Source organism: Drosophila santomea, chromosome 2L, assembly GCF_016746245.2.
Source record: "Drosophila santomea strain STO CAGO 1482 chromosome 2L, Prin_Dsan_1.1, whole genome shotgun sequence".
NCBI lineage: Eukaryota > Metazoa > Arthropoda > Insecta > Diptera > Drosophilidae > Drosophila > Drosophila santomea.
Genome location: NC_053016.2, coordinates 1,246,791 through 1,268,276, shown reverse-complemented (window position 1 = coordinate 1,268,276; position 21,486 = coordinate 1,246,791). Strand labels below are relative to the sequence as shown.

General features: G+C 43.6%; 1 protein-coding gene across 1 annotated transcript in view; it reads right to left on the bottom strand.

The window, feature by feature from the left end:
- The window catches only part of LOC120458282 (roundabout homolog 2), a 39,113-nt gene extending 31,865 nt beyond the window's left edge, over positions 1-7,248 (bottom strand). The window contains exon 1 of the mRNA XM_039645878.1: positions 6,727-7,248. Coding sequence (XP_039501812.1) covers positions 6,727-6,781 — 55 coding nt within the window. The 5' untranslated portion in view covers positions 6,782-7,248. The remainder of the gene's footprint in view (positions 1-6,726) is intronic.
- Between the last annotated feature and the right edge of the window lie 14,238 nt (positions 7,249-21,486).

Below are 21,486 nucleotides of genomic sequence, written 5' to 3'. Positions count from 1 at the left end.
AGAAACGTTAACAGCAGCGGGAAACGGGAGGGGATATAACACTGAAAGAATTTGGATTGCAATTATACAGATTTAATAGGGTAAAAGATAATTAATTACATTATTTTATATACTTTAGTTGTCAACTACCAAAAACTTCATAAGACTTCTAGAGATATTAACCTTTTTATTATAACCTAGCACCAAACAAGAAACTTTTCTCGCCGTGCATTGTCAGTCATTGTGTTGCCTAACTACATTTGTCATTAAGTCAATAAGCGCATTGTGCCTAAATGCACATAAAATAAAGCCCACAATGGAGAGCCGAGCCGAGCAAAGCCATAACACGAGCAAGGACCTGAGAACCTAAAAGGAAGCAGGGAGGTGAAAGAAGGACCTATCTGAGAGGAAGGATCCATCTCATGTGCTGCCGACAAAGCCGATTTATGCCCAATTGGATTTGCTGCTAAGAGCCACAATTCATGTTTTTATGACCGGATGCCTATTACCCGGAAAACCCAGAAACGGAGCGAAAGTTGTGCCTTCTTCTTTTTAATAAATATAAAATGTCCTGACTGCCAGCCATACTCGTACAAAAGGTGAGTCAACAAAAGAGCGGAATGGAATGGAATGCTTGGCTTAGGCCATTGATAAGCAGCTTGGACTCGGGTCAGCAGGCATGTCCTTTTCCTTTCTTTACATTTCTTTTCTTTTCTTCTCATCTCATTTCATTCCATTTATTTTCTTTTCTCATATCAACAATATCCCTGTCGTCGGCCTTTCATTCGATTTGCTTGTTAAAAAGCTCAAATTTTATGGCCTATCCCCCGACTTCTTGGCTGTGGCAACAAGTCCGTTTATCGATTCGCCGGGAAAGGACACTGAAATGGGCCCAGCTACAATCTGCTGTCCTGGCAATTTTCGGGCGTTCATCATCGGGCAGCTTTGACATTGATAAATTATGCAGACTACTCGGGTTTTTCCGGCGCAACAAATGGCGAAGTCGAAAAGTGTGGCTGCGATTTTCCTCGGCGAAGTCAAAGGCAATGAGTTGGCAAAAATTATAAGTCATAAAAAGGCGGCAAAAGGGTTAACGAATGGCATTTAAAGTTTAAGTGCCCCAGAGATGAAGCCGCTTAAGGATTACGCTTGATAAGAGTTTTCGACTTAAAGTTTAATGGAGCTACAGATTACCAGAGGGACATAAAACGTGGAGAATATTTAAGCAGATGAATGTGCCAGCTGTGCCAGGAAAAACTGATAATTTTTATGCAAAAAAGTTAGAGAAAATATTACTTAAATTCAAAGATTGATATTTATTTCCCTTCCCTCAAACACTCAAATGAAACTGTAATGGGGCCATTATTCATAAACTTGAGCGGCGAATGAAGTCCTTCAATTAAAAACTTCATTCTTGATTACTGCAGCTCCGTTTATTTAGCCAATCCAAATGCACTGAAGGGAAAACTTTTGTGCCCCCTTCAATTTGAGTTTGTCAGCTGTACTCTCTGCCAGAAGCACTCCATTTTTTTCCCATTTCAGCCTTCCATTTGGTGCACTTGAAATTATAACCTACATTTAACATTTTCCGCACTCCGGCATACAAATAAAATAAAAAGCGACCTCCTTGCAGAAAAGCTGCTTACGCCAACGCCCTGTAATTTTCATTCCTGAATTGACAACTTTGACATAATTGACTGCCAGGACACCAAAGGACCCAGAATGCGACGATGGAAAAACCCAAGAAATAAATAAATAAAATTGCAACAACCCATAAACACTGCAAGTTCTTGAGCAGCTGAATGCATAAAAATCCACTAAAAGCCTGGCAAAAAAAACCCAGAAAGAATTTAAGAGCAGAATGGAAAATCACAATATATAAAGCTGGCCACCGCCGACTATTTTTATAACAATTTAATTATATTATGAACTTAAGCATTTTTCTTCCGCTTTTGGGGCTCGTCATCTTCATTAGCACATTAAAATGTCAATGACACTTGCTCCGCAGGTCTGCAGACCCTTTTTCCGCTTTTCCCGGCCAAAAGGGTAAGTATTTGAAAAATGCGCGAGAAATGCGGACAACCAGTTGTTTGGTGGGATGGATGGGTGGATGAGATGTTGGTGCCCAGACATCATCACTGACCGCATGGCATTCTTATTTTTTTTCCACACTTTTCACCGACGCCCTCGCAGTGCTTTATGATTACTTGACGGCGCCGCAAACTGGCAGATTGTTGGAAATGGTGGAAATGGCGGAAACGGGGCTGGGAAATATCAAAGTTGTCGTAAAAAATGTGCTCGACACTTGTTTACGTCGTCATATTCCTGCACTCTACTTTCAAGGCGATACAGTCGGTTGTCATGGCTTTGGAAAAGGGTTGAACAAGTTGTTTGGCTAACTAAATACAGTCATCATAATATCTGTTATTATAAGAGAAAACATGATATAAATACTGTCATCATATTATAAAAGAAATGGTTATATATCCTACAGAATTTAACTAAATTTAAATAATACACGTTCTACTCACTAAGAAAGTTTGCAATCATATTTCATTTATTACTTGAAACTTAGGAGCTTTATTATTTCTTTCAAAAAGTTTGGCCAAACTAAATTGGGTGAGTTTCAAGCCAAATTTTATTCTCTCCTCGAGCTTAAGCAAATATTCCTTATGAATGTTTCATAGCATATAGCTGTGTATAGTTTTAAAGACAAGCAAGTGATAGTATTGTTTTCGTGGCTTTGGCATGATAACCAATCCCACAACGCGCTTTCCGAAAACTTTTCCGTTTCGCACCGAGAGCATGAAAGTTTCGCCTGGTTTCATTATGGAAAATACTCTGCTGCTTTTGCGTCCGTGTTTTTGCCAGTGTTAATTTTTTTCGCTCCTCCATTTTTAATGGTGAAACTGGAGCACTTTAAAGTTTTGATGGCCTCCAAGCGCCTTGGCAGCTGCTTTAGAGCCACGTTTACTATGGCAATTCATTAGGCTCAATTGCCCCGCTACGAGATGTTGTTATTTTCATTATTGTTTTTATGTTGTTGCAGTTTTCGTTACCCGCTGTTCCATTGTTGTTGCCCCACTTCGCTTAATAATGAAGTGAATTATGTTTTCCCATGGCAAACACTCGAAGCTCAGCGGGCTATCACAGAAGTTGGGGTATAGGATTAGTATTGGCCTACACAAAACATCGACATCGAGGAATCGAGAAATCGCTTAATTAAGCTAATCAAAATATGGCGATTATGGGGCTCGCTTTGAATGGAGTCCTGCATGTCCTTTGTGGCCATTGTTTGCCTAGTGCGTTTGCACCAGCAAGCAAATAAACAAGTGTCCTGTGTGTTTTTGTGCGTATCTCTTCTATTTGTATTATGACAGCCGTTCAATTGATGCTGAAATTAATTAAAATTTTCCCTCGCATGTTCATGCATACGGCTGTGCTCTGTGTGTTTGTGTGCCACAGGACTATCTGGCTGAATTGTCCTTTGGCCGAAGGCTAAGATAAATTACAATTTGCCAGGACGTTGTGAATACAACTGGAAACTGGTAATTGCTTTGCATGGAAATTGTGTGTGTGTGTAACAGCAGTAGGAGTTGGCTAAAATAAATATTCGACTATCTAATGGGTTTTATGCTAAGCCAAATATTTTTGCACAGTTTTGTTGTTTCATTTATCTAATTCGGTTGTAGTTTCAACTAATGTTAGTTATTTCCATATGTTGATATATTCAATTAAGTTTGCACTCCCTTATATTATTTATCTATATTAAAATTTAGAAGTTTTTCCTTGTCAATTACCACTGTGCTTGTTAATTTGGCAAGTAAATACTGTATCCTTACCCGACTGGTTGTCAATTTCTCAAATATTTCTATATTTAATGGACTCCAAATTAATTCCATATTACTTTATTACTGGGCGACCGGGTCCTTTCCCTGAAGGAATAAATACCTTCGTCCTTTCAATTAACTCGAGTCTGGCCAAATAATACCTATTCTCTTGGCACCGACCCCGAAGTCGGAAAAGAGCAAAATTCGAGCAGGTCCTTTGAGTTTTTGCGAGGAAAGTCTTAAAGGCAGCCGGTGGGGTTCGTTCTAGCATCTAAAATAATTGAACCCTTTTTTCCCCTTTCTTTTAAAGTAATTTAATGCCTCAGTTACGAGGGAAGCCCACACATTCCGCAGAGAGACGGCAACTTTTCCCGTCTGCCATTGATGCCGCAGGCGAAGGGGCAAGAATAGATGCGGTGCTACATGGGGAATATTTCGTGGCACTTATCAAAGGCAGCAACAATTTAGGTTAAATACTCATTAATATTCCGGTCTGCCAAACTTTTTCCTACTCCTACTCCTACTCCTACTCCTCCATGCGGATGGCCCTGTTTTTGCCAAATAAATTTATGCCCTTTGCTTTCGGTAGCCGCCAGGCACGAGGGCCAAATACAAGACAACCGATCCAAGAGTCCTTTTCTCGAATCCCAGCCATATAAATAAGCACACGCACATGCCGCCGAGTTGAGCCCACCACACAGGCAAAAACATACAGAAGAAATTAATTTTGCGTAGCCTACTTTCTTGGGGGCCGTCCAAAAATGAGCGAGAGACCAAACCGAAACCAAAACCAAAAACAAAACAAGCGGCCCAGCAATTTGGCAGGAAAATGATAATTGCCTGGTAACGCTGTATACAAAATGCATAATTTATAAATTAAGCAAACTTGGGCAAAGTTGGGAAGCGAAAAGTATGGCACACAACTGGGCCAAAGAAAAGTAACAGATATGCGAAAATATTGTATTTACAACTATATAGCTGGGAGAAGAGCCATAACAATTAAAAGCTCTTAGTGAGCTGTAATCCATATTTGGGTGCCCAAAAAAAAGTGAAGCGCCGACAGAACACAAAATGCAGAGGTACGAGTAATTTACCCAAAGGAAAAATCGCTCGCCGAAAGTATTTAATGTTCTTTTATTGGATAAAAAAGCAGAGAAGCAGCCAACCCACTAAAATGCCAATATATTTTTTGCTCGAAATTTATTGCATACTTTGCAGCGCAGCGAGGGAGCGGGATGGAGGATGTGCGCGAGCAGGACGGGGAGACAAGGACACGCGTGTTGTCGGGATTTATTTATTTACTCCACCATATCCTTCATCCTGCATTGGCGGATTTTGTGCGCTGATAAAAATTTTGACATGCCAAACGAGGGGAGCTGCCAGGACAAGAAAAAGTGCGGTGTGGTGAAGGGATGGGGATGGAGATGGGGATAATGGGTAGCTCGAAGAGGATGTAACAACAAAATGACAGGATATTATTCAATTGAATTCGTTTACATGCATGAACTACATATAAAAATGCCCTTAACCAAAAAAGGAGATCCAAGCGTAAAAAACGCAAATTGCACAGCGGCAACATGGCAGTGTACACACATATGTACACACAAATACGTGCGACCGCCGAAAAATATGAATAATCTTTTGTATCATTTGTATCATTTTGTGGCCCGGTCGAAATGCTTTTTTGTGGGCCCACATTTACTTTTTTGGCCAAGGTGTGGGAAGCCCCTTATTAAATGCGCATATTTTATGCAACAAAAGCAGGCCGATGTGAGTAATGCCCCTGAGTACTCACTTGTATTCAGACCCACAACTCGAATTCATACTCATTTCGCTTAGTTAGCCAGCCCGAGGGAGCAACCCGGCTTGTTCCCCGTTTCTTGGCAGAACATTTTCCACTAATTTGTTGGGCTGAAAGCAGCGGAAATTGTTTTGCGTCTGGCACAAAAGTTTTGCACATACGAATTCCCATTTGATGGCTACAACTTAATGGTGAGATAAGCAAGAGTTATGAATTATAGTTGGCAAAAGTTTGTCGGGGAGGAAGTAATCAATGCATTACGCATAAGCATTTTTGGGCGGATGGAGCGAATCGGGAAATGCCTCAAGTTATCTGCCAGTTTAGGCCAATAAATGCAAATCAGGAAATATGCTAAACTGGCAACTAAAGTTTGGTAGACAGGATGAGCCAAGAAATTAATTCCGAGTGTAGATTTTATGCTTAACGGTTTCCACAATAATCGCAATCAAACTTGCTCTACACAAAATATTGTGTATACATTATATTTTAGTCTAGCTCCTCTTAGTTCAAAGGTTTTAAGTCTACCTAATTGCTTTAGTGGCTTCTTCAGCTGTCAGCAGGGACTTTATCTACTAACTCCGAGTGTTTGTATTTGTGGAATGTAAACTCCCAGACAAGCGTCCGTATCAATAAACCAGCATTCAGGTGAATCCAAGCCTGACATCCGAGATCCCAGATCCGACAACCTGGGAATGGAATGGATGTCATCCTTTGGACGAGCCATTCAACACCTGTCGGCAATCATCATAAATATGCCGGGCTCCCAAAACATCTCGGCCAAGTGAGTCGGATGAGTTAAATGCAACTCATTACGGGATCGCAGAGCCATACAAATGTCGTGCATTCACGAGCTGCCACTTCTGTCTCTGTTGAGCAATTTTCTATGGAATATTTGCAATTGCAGGCCGGCTGGCTGGATTGCACTTGAATTGCACCCGTCTCCGCCTTTCATTCACATTCACAGCCACATCCACATTTACCCAGTGGGAAAGACCAGAGTTTGTGGCAGCTGCACAAACAGAGAATGCCAGGCAAACGGCCGAGAGGAAGGAAGAAGGGAAGTCCATGACCAGGATGGGTTTTTTGCACCAGTTTTGTATTTTTATTCGAGCTTACCTTGTGCATGGGTCCACTTGAGCAGGAAAACGATGAATACGAAACGTAAATCCATTTTACAATTTTTTACAGTATTTCGCCTTAAGATAAACTGGCTAAAAAAGCGGAGCACGAGCACTTATTTGCCCAGCCCAACTCCAGACACACACACAAATGCACACTAACACACCCACTCCCGCAGGGATATATAGATATATATATATTCGAGTTGCTTGATTTCTACTCGACTTCCATTCGCACACAATTCGCTACACTTCGCCTGCAGTTTAGGAGTTTACAATGTATGTTGCGGCCACAATGCTTCCGCTTCCTTTTGGCCAGGCCAAATTTGGCCAAAGTCCGGCCCTCGCATGTCCGTAATGTCAATTAGCTTAGATTTCCGAGCGAATTCGCACTTCGTTTGTTTATGTTTGCTGCCAATCCAGTGGCCAGTCACCAGTCGCCCACGAAGTTGGCCCAAAACAACTGGCGGCCAAAAAGCTCGACACGCGCTCACTTTCAGCTCGATAACCGTTGGCGGCAGTAACCAAAACTCAACTGAACGGCGTCCCACGGCAAACTTGATATGGGGTTCCTCAGTTCCTCAGTTCCGGAGACCGGGAACAGTCCACAGCAATGTTCGCTGGGTGGTGAGTTTTCAGGGCTTCGGAGCAGCTCGGCAGCTCGTAACTCGAACCTGGTCCTGGGGAAGTCGGAGGAGGAACTTTTCGGAGTAAATTCCTGCAGGGCAGTCATCAGCTGTTTCAGCGGGGAAAGCTCGGAAAAACGAGAAGTAATACAAATCTTTCTAGCAGCTCTACTGATAAGGAAGTACCAGCATATGAGGGGCTAAATATGATAAATGTGTTTCTGTTAAATACCAAAGCTTTAGTACATCCTATAACTGGAAATGGAAATCCTTCAGTTAGTAGCTTGATCTTTATTTCAATTTCCATATCGATTAAGAAATATATATGAAAAAAGACTAAAAGATATAGAATTGGCTTTCCAACATTTTTGCTTCTGGTCCCAGTCAGGTTTGTTTATTATCACAGTGGCGAGCATAAACATTTGTTGCTGAATCCTGCCGGCAAAAGTGGTGAGTCTGCGCACTCGCCAAATAAACAATATTTTCGGACTGGCAACCGGAATTCCTTTGCTCTCTGAATGCTTACAACACTTCGAGAGAAAGGTAAAATATATTCACTGAATGAGAGCCAGAGAAGTAGCGAGTAAGTTTGAATATTTCAAAATAGCCGTTAACTGCCGATGCAATTGATGTATTCAGTAAGATATTTTACCTTTAAAAATATAGACTGCTATAAAGTTCTTGTTACAGAAATCAATGGCATGATTGGAACCTAATGCTTTGCTAATAATATAATTAATTTAATGAATTAAAATTCTAAACATTCATAATACCCCTCACTTCATTCACATGACTTGTATCGAGTGCTTTGTTGTCACTGGGGCATTAGGCATTTAAACTTGCTGCCAGCCCGCATTTGAGGGCAATCTGCTGAATCGAACCAAACATCAGTGGCATAGTTAATTAGGATCCTGGGAGCCGACATCGTCTTTCACCTGCTGATTCCTGTCGTCCTCAGGCACCGCAATCAAAATTAGCTCAGTGGCTTGCGGTGGTGCTGCACTTCGTTCCCCACGCCCTAGGATTCCCACCACATCGTTCTAGATCGCATAAACAACAATTAAAACGCTACAAATTGCACACACAAACATCCTTCAAAGGATGTGACCCCGCCGCCTGCCCCGCTCCCCCGCTGCCAGCTTTTCAGTCCAGTAAGTATCCTCTTTTTGCCGTTCCCCGCTGTTTTTCTCTTTCTTCAATTATTTCCGATTATTACCAGGAGAAAGGACGAAGGATGGAAGGTCGAGGTGGATGCTTCAAAATCCATGTTAATTGCTATTTTGCTCCCATTGGCTTTAAAAATCCTTGCAAGAAAACTAACAACCTGGGGGTCAGATTTTCCTGATTTGCCATTCATTCTACGGCCAGGACAATAACAACTCTCAGGGAATATCCTTGCTGCTCCCCTAGTTCACTTTCCTCTGCTTTTACTCGTGGGAAATGGGGAAATGGGAGAAAAAGGGAAAAGGAAAAACTGGAAAACAGGCAGAATGGAAAGATGCGGGGAGTGAGAAATTACAGTGACGACCCAGTAAAGTAAGTTCCGAAGATAAACTGCAATCGAAGGACGTTGACTGAATGATAAATTACACTTGACAATGGGCGCCCTCACACACCCACACACACCCCCACACACGCACACCCACTCACACACTTGCACAGAAGTGGCGCGTGTGTGGAGTGTTCGTCCGAGTCCTGGACAGGACTCCACTTCTGCCTCCAGCTGGCCTTCTTGTGCTCGTTTGTCATAAGTTTACTTTTAATATAAAAGTTTACTCGCTTTGCTGATGTTGAAAAGTGATCATCGCGATAATTACACGGCCATAATGATGGGGCTGCTGCACAGTGGGCCGAAAGTTGCTTTAAAGGATATCACATATATATAAATACATATTATTATATACATGTACTTTACCAAATCTAGTAGGAATGCAAATTCATAAGATGATTGTAGATAATTATATACATATAATTAATAATGAACCTTTATAATTTAATTTGTTTAATTTCAAATGCGTTTCTTAGATGACAGATGAGCCGCCTGTCAACCCATATTTCATAAAAAGTAGGGAGCACTTTCCGCATTCCTTGGCACCGCGGCAGCCACCGTGGTTTTTGGGGTCCGTCCGTCAGGGGGCGCCACTGCAGCCGGGCCCGAAGATTTATGTGCTCATGTGGTCAGAGAGGCGAAGGACCCCCGCCAGGATATCCCCAGCTCCAGTTCCAGCTCCCCGTTTTCGGATTCTTGAGTGCCAAGGAGCTCGAGTGTGTTTGTCAGCTGGGTGGGGGGATGGTGGTGGGTGGGTGGTTGTGTTGGTCCAGCGGAGGGCGGTGGCTGCCCGGGGGGCGGGGTAATTATGACGGTTGTGGGTGGCAGCTGCTGCTGCTGTTGCTGTTGCTGCTCGAGGAGCGGTAGCCCAGTTCCACTCATTAAGGATATCCGTGCAGGAAAACAATGCCAAAGCCAGCACTCTGCCGCACACAAAAGCCGTTACAGTGTAGCCGCAAAAGGGAGACGGCATCCAGTTTTCCCGCCGCTTTCCCCCCGAATTTTCCTACACTTCGCCCGCTTTTCCTTCCGCCTTTACACTTCGCCTCTCCCGCACGTAATGCATTTAGTGGCTGCGGTTTTTGAGCTCTCGCAACTCGCATTGTTTGCTCTTTGGCCTCGCCTCTCGCCCCAGACAAAACAATACAAATTTATTTTGCCGCCACGCCCACAATCACCCGAAAAAGGGGTGGCGGGGGAGGGGTGGGGCGTGGGAGGCAAAGCGGAAGAGATTCTTTTCAGCCAAGGAGAAGCGACGGCCCAGAACTTGAGCAGTGCACGGAAGTTCCGGTTGAGCCGGAGTCCTTCCCCTTTCGCACTCCCTCTCTCTCTCTCTCTCTGTCTATCCCTCTTTCTCTTTCTTCCCGGGAGAAAAGTTTTCAGCCAGGAATTATATCTGAAAGTTGAGCGGTGACAGGATGGGCGGGTGATGCTGCAGGGGGCGTGGCAGGGGATCGGTGGCTAAAGAATGTATAGCACACCCAAAAGTGTTAATTCATTTGCCTTGGCATAATTTTATTCATTCGGGTTTTGCTGTTGAATTAAAAGTTTGGCCAGCAACTGGCATAACAAATTATAAGAAAATTGTACGAGGTAAGTGCTGGATTGCAGTGCGATTTATTAATGTTGGCCCCAACAGACAAGATGTTAAGTATGGCAACGAATCCCTAGTTACAAATATAACTTGGCATTAAGCAAGTTTATAGTTTAAATATACATTCGATTATTTTTCAGATTGTCTGACACTTTGTGACAACGTCCAAATCAAATCAGAAGTAAATCGGAATGTCCAAAAGCTCAGACAAATGATCAATGGGCGAATCACTTACTGCGACTCTGCGAGAGGGAAATGCAAAATGTTTTTCCACTCTCTGGCTGCCAGGATGTGGAGGAGAGCTTTTCCAACTTTGAGTGTGATTGATTGCGAGGGAAACGTAATTGAAATGCCGCCAACTTCGGCGGAGGGATGATTTGGAATGGAGGGAGCCGAATAGACAGTGACAAAAAGGGAAAGTTTTCACTTCACTTCGCTTCGCTTTGGTTTGGTTTTCCCCCGAGCCGAAAGGCAAGTTTTCCATGGCATTCGACTAGACGGCGAGCAGACAGTGGCTGTCATTGTGAATCCACAAGATGCATATCCCGGCGTAAAATCATAAATAAAAGGTAAAAGGTGGGGAATCGGAGCGCATGCAAATGCGAAATCAATCCGGCAACTGGCATTAAAGATGCAACAACCTGGGCACAATGAAAGCGAAATCTTAGTAGCGCCAAGACAAATCATAAAAAAAAAGGGGAGCAGGAAATTGCCAGACATAAAATACGTCTAGATGGGAACATCTGGGGGTTGAACGCGCTGCCACTTAACTGCAACAAATCGCCAAATAAGTGGAAAATATTGCAGGCCACAAATTGCTACGTCTTATCTCAAACTCCGCACACTTTCGCAGCAATAAGTGGCTCAAAGACAGAGAAACCAATTCCGATGACCTCTTTAAATATTAATACGCGTGCCGTGATTGCACTGGGAATTGTGATTGACTTTTTGTAGACCCCGCCAACAACCCCCGTGCATTGCGCATCCTTGACATCTGAGCAGCAGCTAAATGCACAACCCCCGAATCCTTGAAGTGCCAGCCAAGGACAGGACGACTCCACTCGAGCGGTGCTAAAATCCCAGGAGACGCCATTGCCACCAGCCTAAGAACAAACTGTGCACTTGACAAAGTCCAGAGGACGGAAAACGGAGAACGGAGGGCAAATACAGTTGGCCAAAAAGGTGGCAAAGTTGTTTTACCTCCAATTGATGGGTTTTTCGAGGGCTGGGGGATTCCCCAGCTCATCCAATTAAAAAGTTGGCTCATTGCACATGCAATGCCACGCGAACTCATTTGTTTTCGCTCGGTTTTGTCAATTAGCGCACTGAATTGGCATTCAAAAAACACGAGTTCGATCAATTAAATGCAAATTTATTGAAATCAATGCCAAATTAGTTTCCAATAAATACTCATTGGCGAGTGCACTTGCCGCTGAATTTAAATTAGCGGGAAAAGTGCATGAAAACCAGTCAATGAACAGATAATTAGCACAAGTAAACATCAAAATTTATAGAAATATACAAGTATAAATCTTCTAGTAAGTCGCCGCCCACACTCAATATCTGGAAGTTCTCTCTGAAATGTTTAGTTTTATGATCCGCCCATGAGCACAGACATTCGCCCGAATGGAGGAGGATCTATGGGATTTATTAAGCCTCTTTGCCTGTTTTATATATCTGCCGGAATGTTTTTGCATATTCCATTAGGCCGAGGGTTGCTCCGCCTCAGTAACAACAAACATCAACTGTCCCCGCCTCTCGCCGAATCCAGAAGAGGTCCTTGGGCCTCTCTGTGTGGGAAATGCCCATGGACTCAGACCGTAGCTAGTTTTATGTCCACTTAATAGTTTTGTTTTTGTGTCTAGAAGCACTGGTGGTGGAGGATAGTGATGAAGGGAGGGGGGCAGGCAAATGACTAACCAGAAATGTGAAGATGCCTTCGGTCAGGATATCCCCGTACGTATTGTACGTTTACGGTCCCTGCCAAGTGTCTGGTAATTTATGGGACCGAGCGTCAAATGGCAGACGCGGCGGCTACTTGACAAACCCCAACTCACAGGACTCCTCATGTAGTGTGAGTGTGTGCTGTGTGCAGTGGTATGTGTTTAGGTTTAAATTATATTAAACTGCCAGCGTGGCATGTGCCCCATTTCAAATGGCAGGGCAGCTCAGGAATTGTTTTCATAATGTTACCTCAGGCACTGGGAAAAATCAGATTGAGTGTCAAGTGTTATCCTTTATCATTAGTTTCTATCTTTTCTTTACTGATTCATTAAAAATGGTTAGCAGTTGTTCTAGGTGTATTATTTTGATAAGAGGCCAACAGCAGAACAGACATTTATCATTGCTCCCACTGTTCCTAATCCCGACCAGCATTTCCATTTAGTGCACTGCAAATGTCAAAAGTTGATGCCAAAAGTTTTCAACACTTTGGCCCCAAACCGAAGGAAAACGTGAAGGATCCAACCAGCGGGGGTCGTCTAATTTAAATTGGTTTGTTTTTGTCTGCTGGCATTGCGCTTTTTCCCGCTCCATCTGCCAGGATAACTCCCTTTCACAGGTCCTCGACAATTACGACTGCGTTTTTTCCACTGGCGAAACTTTTCAACGCTCTGGGGATTTTTGGGGGACAGCAGGAGCAGCAGGAGGAGCAGGGGGAGCAGGTGGAGCAGGGGGAGCAGGAGCGGTAAACGGCAGCGTTTACTACCGCTTCGTATATGCTGTCGCACATTTCATTTTTGCTACGGCGAGCGAAATTAAAATGCTTGTTTTCACTTTATGCAAATTCTTTCTTAAAAACGACCAGAAAAAGGACGAAATCAAATGAGAGGCAAGCGAGCTCCATCGACGATGGGATATCCTGTAAAACGAATTGCCCTAAGAAAATGAAGTACGAATAAAATAATCTGCTACTTTTATGATTTAAATTCTTCATTAAAAATATAAATAATAATAAGGAATTATTTGCAAGAATGAACTACACCTATAGAAACTATACCAAAATCTCTATTTATTACTTTGGAATTAGATCCACTTTTTAAATTACTTATAGCTCATAACCCATTAACTCGACGCATTTACAGGGTATGAAAAGACTGCGCAAAGAATTGCTGAGCGCCCGAATACGCGTTGAAAATGAAAGAAAAAAGTATAAAAAGGTGGAGCAAATAAAAATGGCGCGTATTTACGTTTGGGAATATGTAAATAAGCGTCCGTTGTATTTGTTTTCTTTAGCTTGACGTGGCATCCGGACAAAGGGGGGTTTCTGCTGGGTAAGGTGTTCGTTTGGTTCCTTTTGGTTTGGATGGGTTTGGTTTGGATGGGCTTGCTCAGCTTCGCTCGTTCGGCTGAGAAGGGGAAGTTTTGGGTACTCGTGGGGCTTACAAGCTATTAAAATGTCGCTGCAAGTACTTAACTGCTTGATGTTGTCAATTTAAATTAAAACCACTGCCGCAAAGTTACGGATCCGGATGTGGGGGTCCAGAGCTACAGACAGCCCCCAAACCGAATGCGCTCCATAAAGAGTTTGGGGCGCAAATGGATGTTGCACAGGGGCATGCGTGGCTTAACAATAAAGGCCGGGCGTGAAAGGAGGGGCATCAAAACTTTTCTTTATGGCTGCACTCTCTGCGGGCCTTGGAATCCAAGAATCCAAGAATCCACTGTCTATATGCTAATGGTGGCCGGATGGGCAAACTGGGAAATTAAAAAGTTCCGTCTGAGGATCCGAGAAGGTCTCGTCATTAAGGAAAGTGGCTTATTACGTACATACGTCTAACACAGAGTTGGCTGACAATTTCCAGCACTTGGCGTAATTGTTTCCAAAAAGTTTGAGGACTTCTGCACTGCGTAATTGAAAGGTTTTCCGGCGGGTGACAATACATTCTAACCAAATTGCCGGTAATAAAATGGGTACTTTGTATGGTCCATCATTTGTTAACTGCCTGCCTGGTGCCAGTTTATATTTACCAATAAATGTAATTATCGCAGGATCCTAAATATTAAAATGAACCTTTACTACTCCAGATTATCTTTGTTGAAGCAGCCTTCGCTTTGCGGGATAAAAACACGTCCTTTTCCAATTAACTAATCCAACAAATGGCTGGCTTATTTAAGCGATAAAAATCGCAGGATACACCAGAATAAAAATATATGTTTACGACCAGAAGCCAGGTTGGGAAAGCATAAAAATATGCCAAGCCGATCTGCTACCTTATATTTCCGAAAAGCAGCCTGTCAACAACTGGCTCTCGCCCCGTCCCGCTCCCACCCGCCTGCTATCTCTTTCGGTGGCGTAATAAGCGATTCGGCTCGAGGCATTTTAGTGCACACACCACACTCACACACCACACTCACACACACACACACGTAATCGCATAAAAGCAGAGCCAGGACGTGCTCTGATTTTGTAAATAATTGCAATGACGATGCCCCCGTTGCCAGGACCTCGTGCGAATTCCGCAAAAACAACCTCCGGGCGCCAAGTCGAGCCCACGACCGAGCACATGATAATATTAATAATAGTGGTAATAATCATACGCACTGTGTGCCGAGCACACACAACACACCCACCACACCCCTACATAAGCGGAACAAAAGAAAATCCCGCCGTCGCCTGACGCCTGCCTCTGTTTAATATGATTAATGCCCAGCCGAACAGACTTGGCAAAATATTTACACGTCCTCGCGGAGCTACAAGGATTCTTTGGTAAAGTTGGCTCCCCTTTCAGCACTGAGCTTAGCGGGTCTTAGTCCTGACAGGATCCACAGTAAGTGGTCTTGAAATGCATTTTCCACAGCATTTCAGTGAGAGCAGCAGCTTATCAGGGAAGGTAAAACACATTAGAAAAGCATTTGCAGTTGCAAAAACTGCCATGTCTGTACTCACCAATTTTCACCAATATCCTTTTGCAGTCAGGTAAATATTTCATTTGCCTTCTTTGTAAGCGCACAAAGTTTACTTTGAATGCAATGAACCAGGCGAAATTTGCCTGACAATTAAACAGCTTGAGATGCCAGAAAAAAAGGCAGTAAAAGTTGGAGAGGAAAATATTCCATTCATTCCACGGCTGGCAAAGCACAAGTTTATGCATCAAAGTTAGTTGTGTGGCGCCCCAAACTTTGTGCAACGATTTCAGTAAGCGATGCGATCCGCAAAAATTGTGCGGAGAAAAGAAACGAGATGCAAAGGAGTAGAAACCAATTGCAAAGTTTCCGCCCAGAAAGATGAGGAGAACTTTGCACAAGGTAAATCTGTCTCCATCCTTAGCATTGTGAATTTATGCCTTTTGGCTGCCAGCGAGTCGGCTGCATCAAAGGTACCCAAAAAAAAGTGCAAAAACAGCAAAGGGCGGAAAATGCAATAGCGCAGAAATTAAAGAATAATATTTTCTCAGGGCAACCACGAAATGCAAGCGACCGTTAACTAAGAAAAAAATCGAAAGATAAACAAGATTTTCCAGGGGGTGGAAAACAGAAGCAGACTCTTTAAAAACGCATAAATTGTCATTGGTTCACGGGGGTGGAATACCGAAACCACCACCACCACCCACATCTTTAAGTGTTATTCTTTGGCAACTAACCCCTATGAAAATAGCTCTAGATGGGGTCGTAATACGATATGTTTACTTAAGATGGAAGTACGGTTGACCCGAAACAGGTAAAAGGCTCTTGTCAATCAAAACGCCAACTGACAGTTGACAGGCTTTTGTTTTTAAAGTCTGCATAAATAAGCCATAAATGGGCTGATCACCGCATTACCGCCGAAATAATGGCCAAAAGAACAAGTGTGCGAGTGTGCATGAAATAAAGGAATTCTCGTATTTAAATAAACTTGGCTGGGGCATAAATATAAATCTGCATGCAAACCAAATGACAACATGCGTGGCGCAAACAACAATTGCATCATCAAGTCGTGACGTTTGACAAATGAGCCTTAACCTCCCCATTTACAAAGTAAAATATTGCAGGCTCACACACACACAAACTCTTGCAGGCAGGACTCTCACACAGGCAACAGGACACACTCACACACACACAGAGGCGAATTCAAGGTACCCAAATGGGTGTAACAAGAGCAAAAAATCCAGCGAAGCAGTGAGACATTAATAGCATGAAATTTCGAGATGGAAGAGTAAAGAAAACAGTTAAAAAAATATTTAAAAAATTGGTTGAAATATCACTTTAATACTTAAGAAAGTAGTATAGGTGTAGTTACCAAGTTCATAGTTATAAATATTGAACTCAACCCGAGCTCAAATTCGGCTATTAATTCATAAACTTATTACTTATCACTACATTACATACATATATATTTTTGTGTGATATTTTAATTCAGCTTTACCCATCACGCAGCCATCTCTAGTCAGCATTTCCATTTGAAGTGCAAGTTTTTTGGGGGGAATGAGATGGGGAGAAGACGTATACGCCCCGTGCTCCCACAAATAAAAGTCACAGTGGAGGAGTCAGCACAAAATGCAGACAGCCTCCACCATTTCGTAGTCCTCGGATGCCGTCGCTTTTTATGGCAAATTGTCAGCGCTGTCGTAATTTTTAAGTTAAAAAATTGTTAAAAATTTTCGTAGCATTCATTACCATGCCGCCTGCCAGTCACTCCGTTACGAGGCTATGTATTTGGGTATTTGGGCTTGGGTTTGGGTTTGGGTTATGTTGGAGTTCAGTTCAGCGGGAGTTGCCCCCTCTTGTGAAGTCTGCGTGTTGCACAATAATTTATTGCCGCACAATTGCAGCTGCCACACATTCCAATGCACTTGGCGCCCGAACAGCCAAACGGAGTACGGGTTGCGGGTTGGCATGGCACCGGATTCGGATTCCCATCTGGGTAGGATGGGCATGATGGGATGGTAGTGGATGTGGAAGTGGATGTAGAGGTGTGAGAACCAGGACCCACTCCTTGTCAAAAGGCACCCGCGGCGCTTGTAAAAGCAACTCACATTTGGCGTTGATTTCCAGCGAAGGATGCCGGCTTGTCGTGCTGTCATGGCATCCACCATCCACCATCCAGCCGAAACCACCCGACAAATACCCATGCCCACTCCGGCGACATAGACGTAATGTAATTTTAAATTTATATTCCCGACTAGATTAAGGCACTGCTGTCGACGTGCAGGGATGCAGGAATACGTACTTTCTAATGAACTCTTTCGCCAAGATAAACGCATGCAGATGGTGTGAAAAGTGCTTTAAAAACTGCGGAATATGTGAGTGGTATAAATTATGTCTTAAACCCATTTCCCATGTATTTAAAAATATAAAATAGTATTAGGTATTCGCATGGCGTAGCTTGATATAGCGCATTTATTTATTAGTTGAATACATCAAGTTGATAAATAATACATGCCGCTTGCTTCGAACTATAATCAAATGCAAATGTAATTGGATATTTTGCAAACAGCACTAGCTCGTGTGCCTGGAAACTGGAAACTCACTTGGCAGCCATTAGGGATGTCTTCGATGGGGTAGAATACTTGTATGTTGATGGATCGCCGGATGGCAGGGGGTTTGCGATGAGATTGCGGTCTGACAGTGGCTTTTGCGGTCTGGTTGCGCCTCTGCGTCCATTAGAGAACCTTGCGAAAAGTGTCAATTACAACAGATGTCAGAAACAATCAGCGGCGTGAATAAGTCATAAGTTTCCCCCACTCACACTCGTGTGACATCGAAACCCCTGGCAATCCATACCCCACCACACCACACCTCTCTTGGCCAGAAAACTTATGGCAAGGTAATCAATATGCCTGGCCCAACCAATTGCGTGCGGCTAATTAATAGTTGGATGGGCAACTATTTTGCCGCAGCGAAAGGTGTCGGATACAAAACAAAGACATCGCGGGTCAAAACTGTTAACAGCCGAATGGGTGAGAATTGCGGGGTACTTGGGCATGGTCATTGTGCGTGTTCGAGGCCAATCAATAGTCCAAATTATGGTAATCAATTTTAATTAGAGCGACCCCAAGAATGGGTTCCCACCACAGCCCTTCAAGCAACTCACTCAATTCTGTCCAAACGCATCTGAATGCGAGTGAATCGAGTGAATGGATTGAACAGGACGCTTCTGAATTTGACTGGACTGCAATTGACGTAGGCGAGGCGCAGCTCATAATCCGAGCATTATGTTTAGGCTTGCACTGAAAGAAAAATGGTAAACTAAAAGTCTGCAGTGGAAATAAACAGCCTAAGCCCTATGGAAGTTCATATATATATAATGAAAGACTGCATACTTTTCCTCCGCTTAAACCTTAATTTCTTTTTCTACAAGATACAGTAAAAGTATAATCTTATTAAAGTCATAAAAAAGCACATGCTTTGCAGTGCACATATCCGATAGGGAGAATATCTGGATAGGGGGATTGAGCTGGGATTTTTGCTTATGTCAAAATTCGAACAATGGCCAAGTGGCTGGCCAAAATTGAGGCTGACAGCCCTCATGGTCGTCCCCACCCCTTCATCCCCGTCCCCATTCCCATCCACATCCTGGTACTCATTCAAATCGAAACTGATGGACAGTCAGCCGCATCCAGTGGGAAGTTGGGTGGTGTGGAGGATGGCACTCGGAAATTGAAGCTGGCTCTGCCAGAAGCATCGGCTTCAAAATTCCATTATTTGGATTAGACCAATTGTTGCTCTGAATTCGGCCATTGAAGCTTCACAGAAAGCCGAAATCATAGTTTCAACCCGCACATGTCAGCCTCGAACAATGGGGATCAAGCGCATTAAATAGATAGGTTTTGCTACAAATAATAATAATTTCTAATAAATTAAAATTACCCTTGCTTAAATATTAAGCATTAGCATTAGCCACTGAAAGGACTAAGCCAAATTAAAATTCTTTTCGTTTGCAGCAAAGTGTGCACCTAAAGTGCTGGCTCAAAGCTCAAATCTGCCAGAGCTGCCAATCCACTGGGGTCAAAGTTGGCAAACGCAAAGTAATTTGGAAAGTACACAACATTGGGCAACTGGAGCAGCTGCTACTGCTACTACTGCTGCTGCTGCCAACTGCTATTAACAGTAAATGACTGGCCTAATTTATGCACCTTGGTCCGAGCCCCAAAACACACACATGGTGGGGGGAATTACAATTGTATTGCAGTCAACATTTCCACTGCCATTTCCATTTTTGCTAGAGGAGGAGGAGCAGTAGGTGGAGGACAGAGAGGACAGAGAGGATGTGCCAGGACACGCCGCAATGCCGTAACTTGATGGAATAGCTAAGCCGAAAACCAGCCGCACAGACAGGACTAGAACTCAACCGAAACTATGTATATGCATGTGTATGTGTATGTGTATGTGTATGTTGCGGGGTGGGGAGGGGAGGGGAGGGGAATCCCCTGCCAAAATCCAACATCCATCTCGGCGACTTTGCGGGGGAAATTGCTTTACACAATCGAAACGCACGAAATGACAATATAAATCGAGGGGCGGAACTAATTTTGGCAAAAGACTCGAAATAGGCCGGGCACGACCACAAAAACCGGAATGATGATCCTTGAAGGGGTGGCATTTTTGGTTGTCCAAAAAGTAGGGGGAAGTTAGCAGTTGGTAGTTGGTTGGCTGGGGTGCGCAATTTCAGCTGGTGTGCTGCGTCTGAATTGGCCAAAATTAACGCAAGGAGTGGAAAACTTTTTGTATACGGAAATTGCGTAACTACGCATTAATGAAGAAAAATTGCACCACCACCATCACCAGCACACTAGTTGGGTTGGGAAAACTAACGCACCGCCCCGCAGTTTCCCAGCAGCTGGGGGAGGGAAAAGTTTCCGAAATTGGACGACACTTTAGCCATAAAAGGCCTCTGATTTATGCCAATTGAAGCTCGTCCAGGTAAACTGGCTCGTAATGAAGTGAAGTCCTGAAATGAATCCGCTGCAGAGGGTGATTATGGCAGTTAAACTGGTGGGAGACCCACACACACTATGCTTTGATCTTCATCGTCGTCTAATCATTTGTTATTTGCAGACCTGTGTTCTCCGGTTGCCGCATCCGTAATGCCTTTATGGCCGTCATTAAATCTCTGACCAGACAAATGGAGACATCTTCCATTTACGACTGCTTCGCCAACTATAATCATCGTTCATCATCTGCTGCTGCCTAATTAATTGTAAAGTTTTTCTCGCTCCGCTGGAAATCCTCGGCGCCCATTAATATTGCCGCAGATGTCGTAATTGCCGGGACATCGGGTCGTATGATTAATATATCAAAGTTTCGCAATTGCAACTGCCCAAGAAACTCGCTTAAAGATTTGTTAGCTTTCTGAAACTCTCGGCTTAAACTCTTTCTTACTTCTAGTCATTGAAAGCAAATTGAACAACATTCTTGAAGAGCTGCCGATTCATCATGCCTTTTTTACTCAGTGGCTTCAAAAGGCTCTTTCATCTGAGTGGATAATGATTCAAATTCATGAAATTAGTTTTAATAATATTAATAATATCGTCACTTGGCAGCAGAACCCAACTGTGGAGTGGGTCATGGAGCTGGCTGAGCAGTGGAGAACTGGAGAACAAGGCTGGAACTCCGACGCCATAAGCCGGCTTTGGTTTCGGCTTTCGACTTTGGCTCTGGCTTGGCTTTGGCATTTTTGGTCATAGTTCAACGCTTGTCGGGAATTTGCACAAAGGCGTCAAGGCAACTCGGATCTCCTGCCTCCATTCCCAGCCAGCTCCATTCCCCATTCCCAGCCAGCTGGGGCTTATGCCCATTGTTTGCACTGTTGCCAGTGCCAACCATCATCAACATTATGCAGAAGGCTCCCGGGCTAAGATCTGGCCACAAGTTATAAAACTGCCTGCTGGCCCCAACTTCCATCCAATCCCCAGCTTCTCCCAGCCCTTCGCCCCCATCCATTCATCTAACAAATTTCTCTCTCTTTGTTTAAATTTTGCGCGCCGGAAATTTGCTTATCGCCGCTTTTCAGTTGTGGCTCTTGCTGCCATGGGTGGCGTACCAGGGGGGTTATGTTCCAGGCGGTGTTTT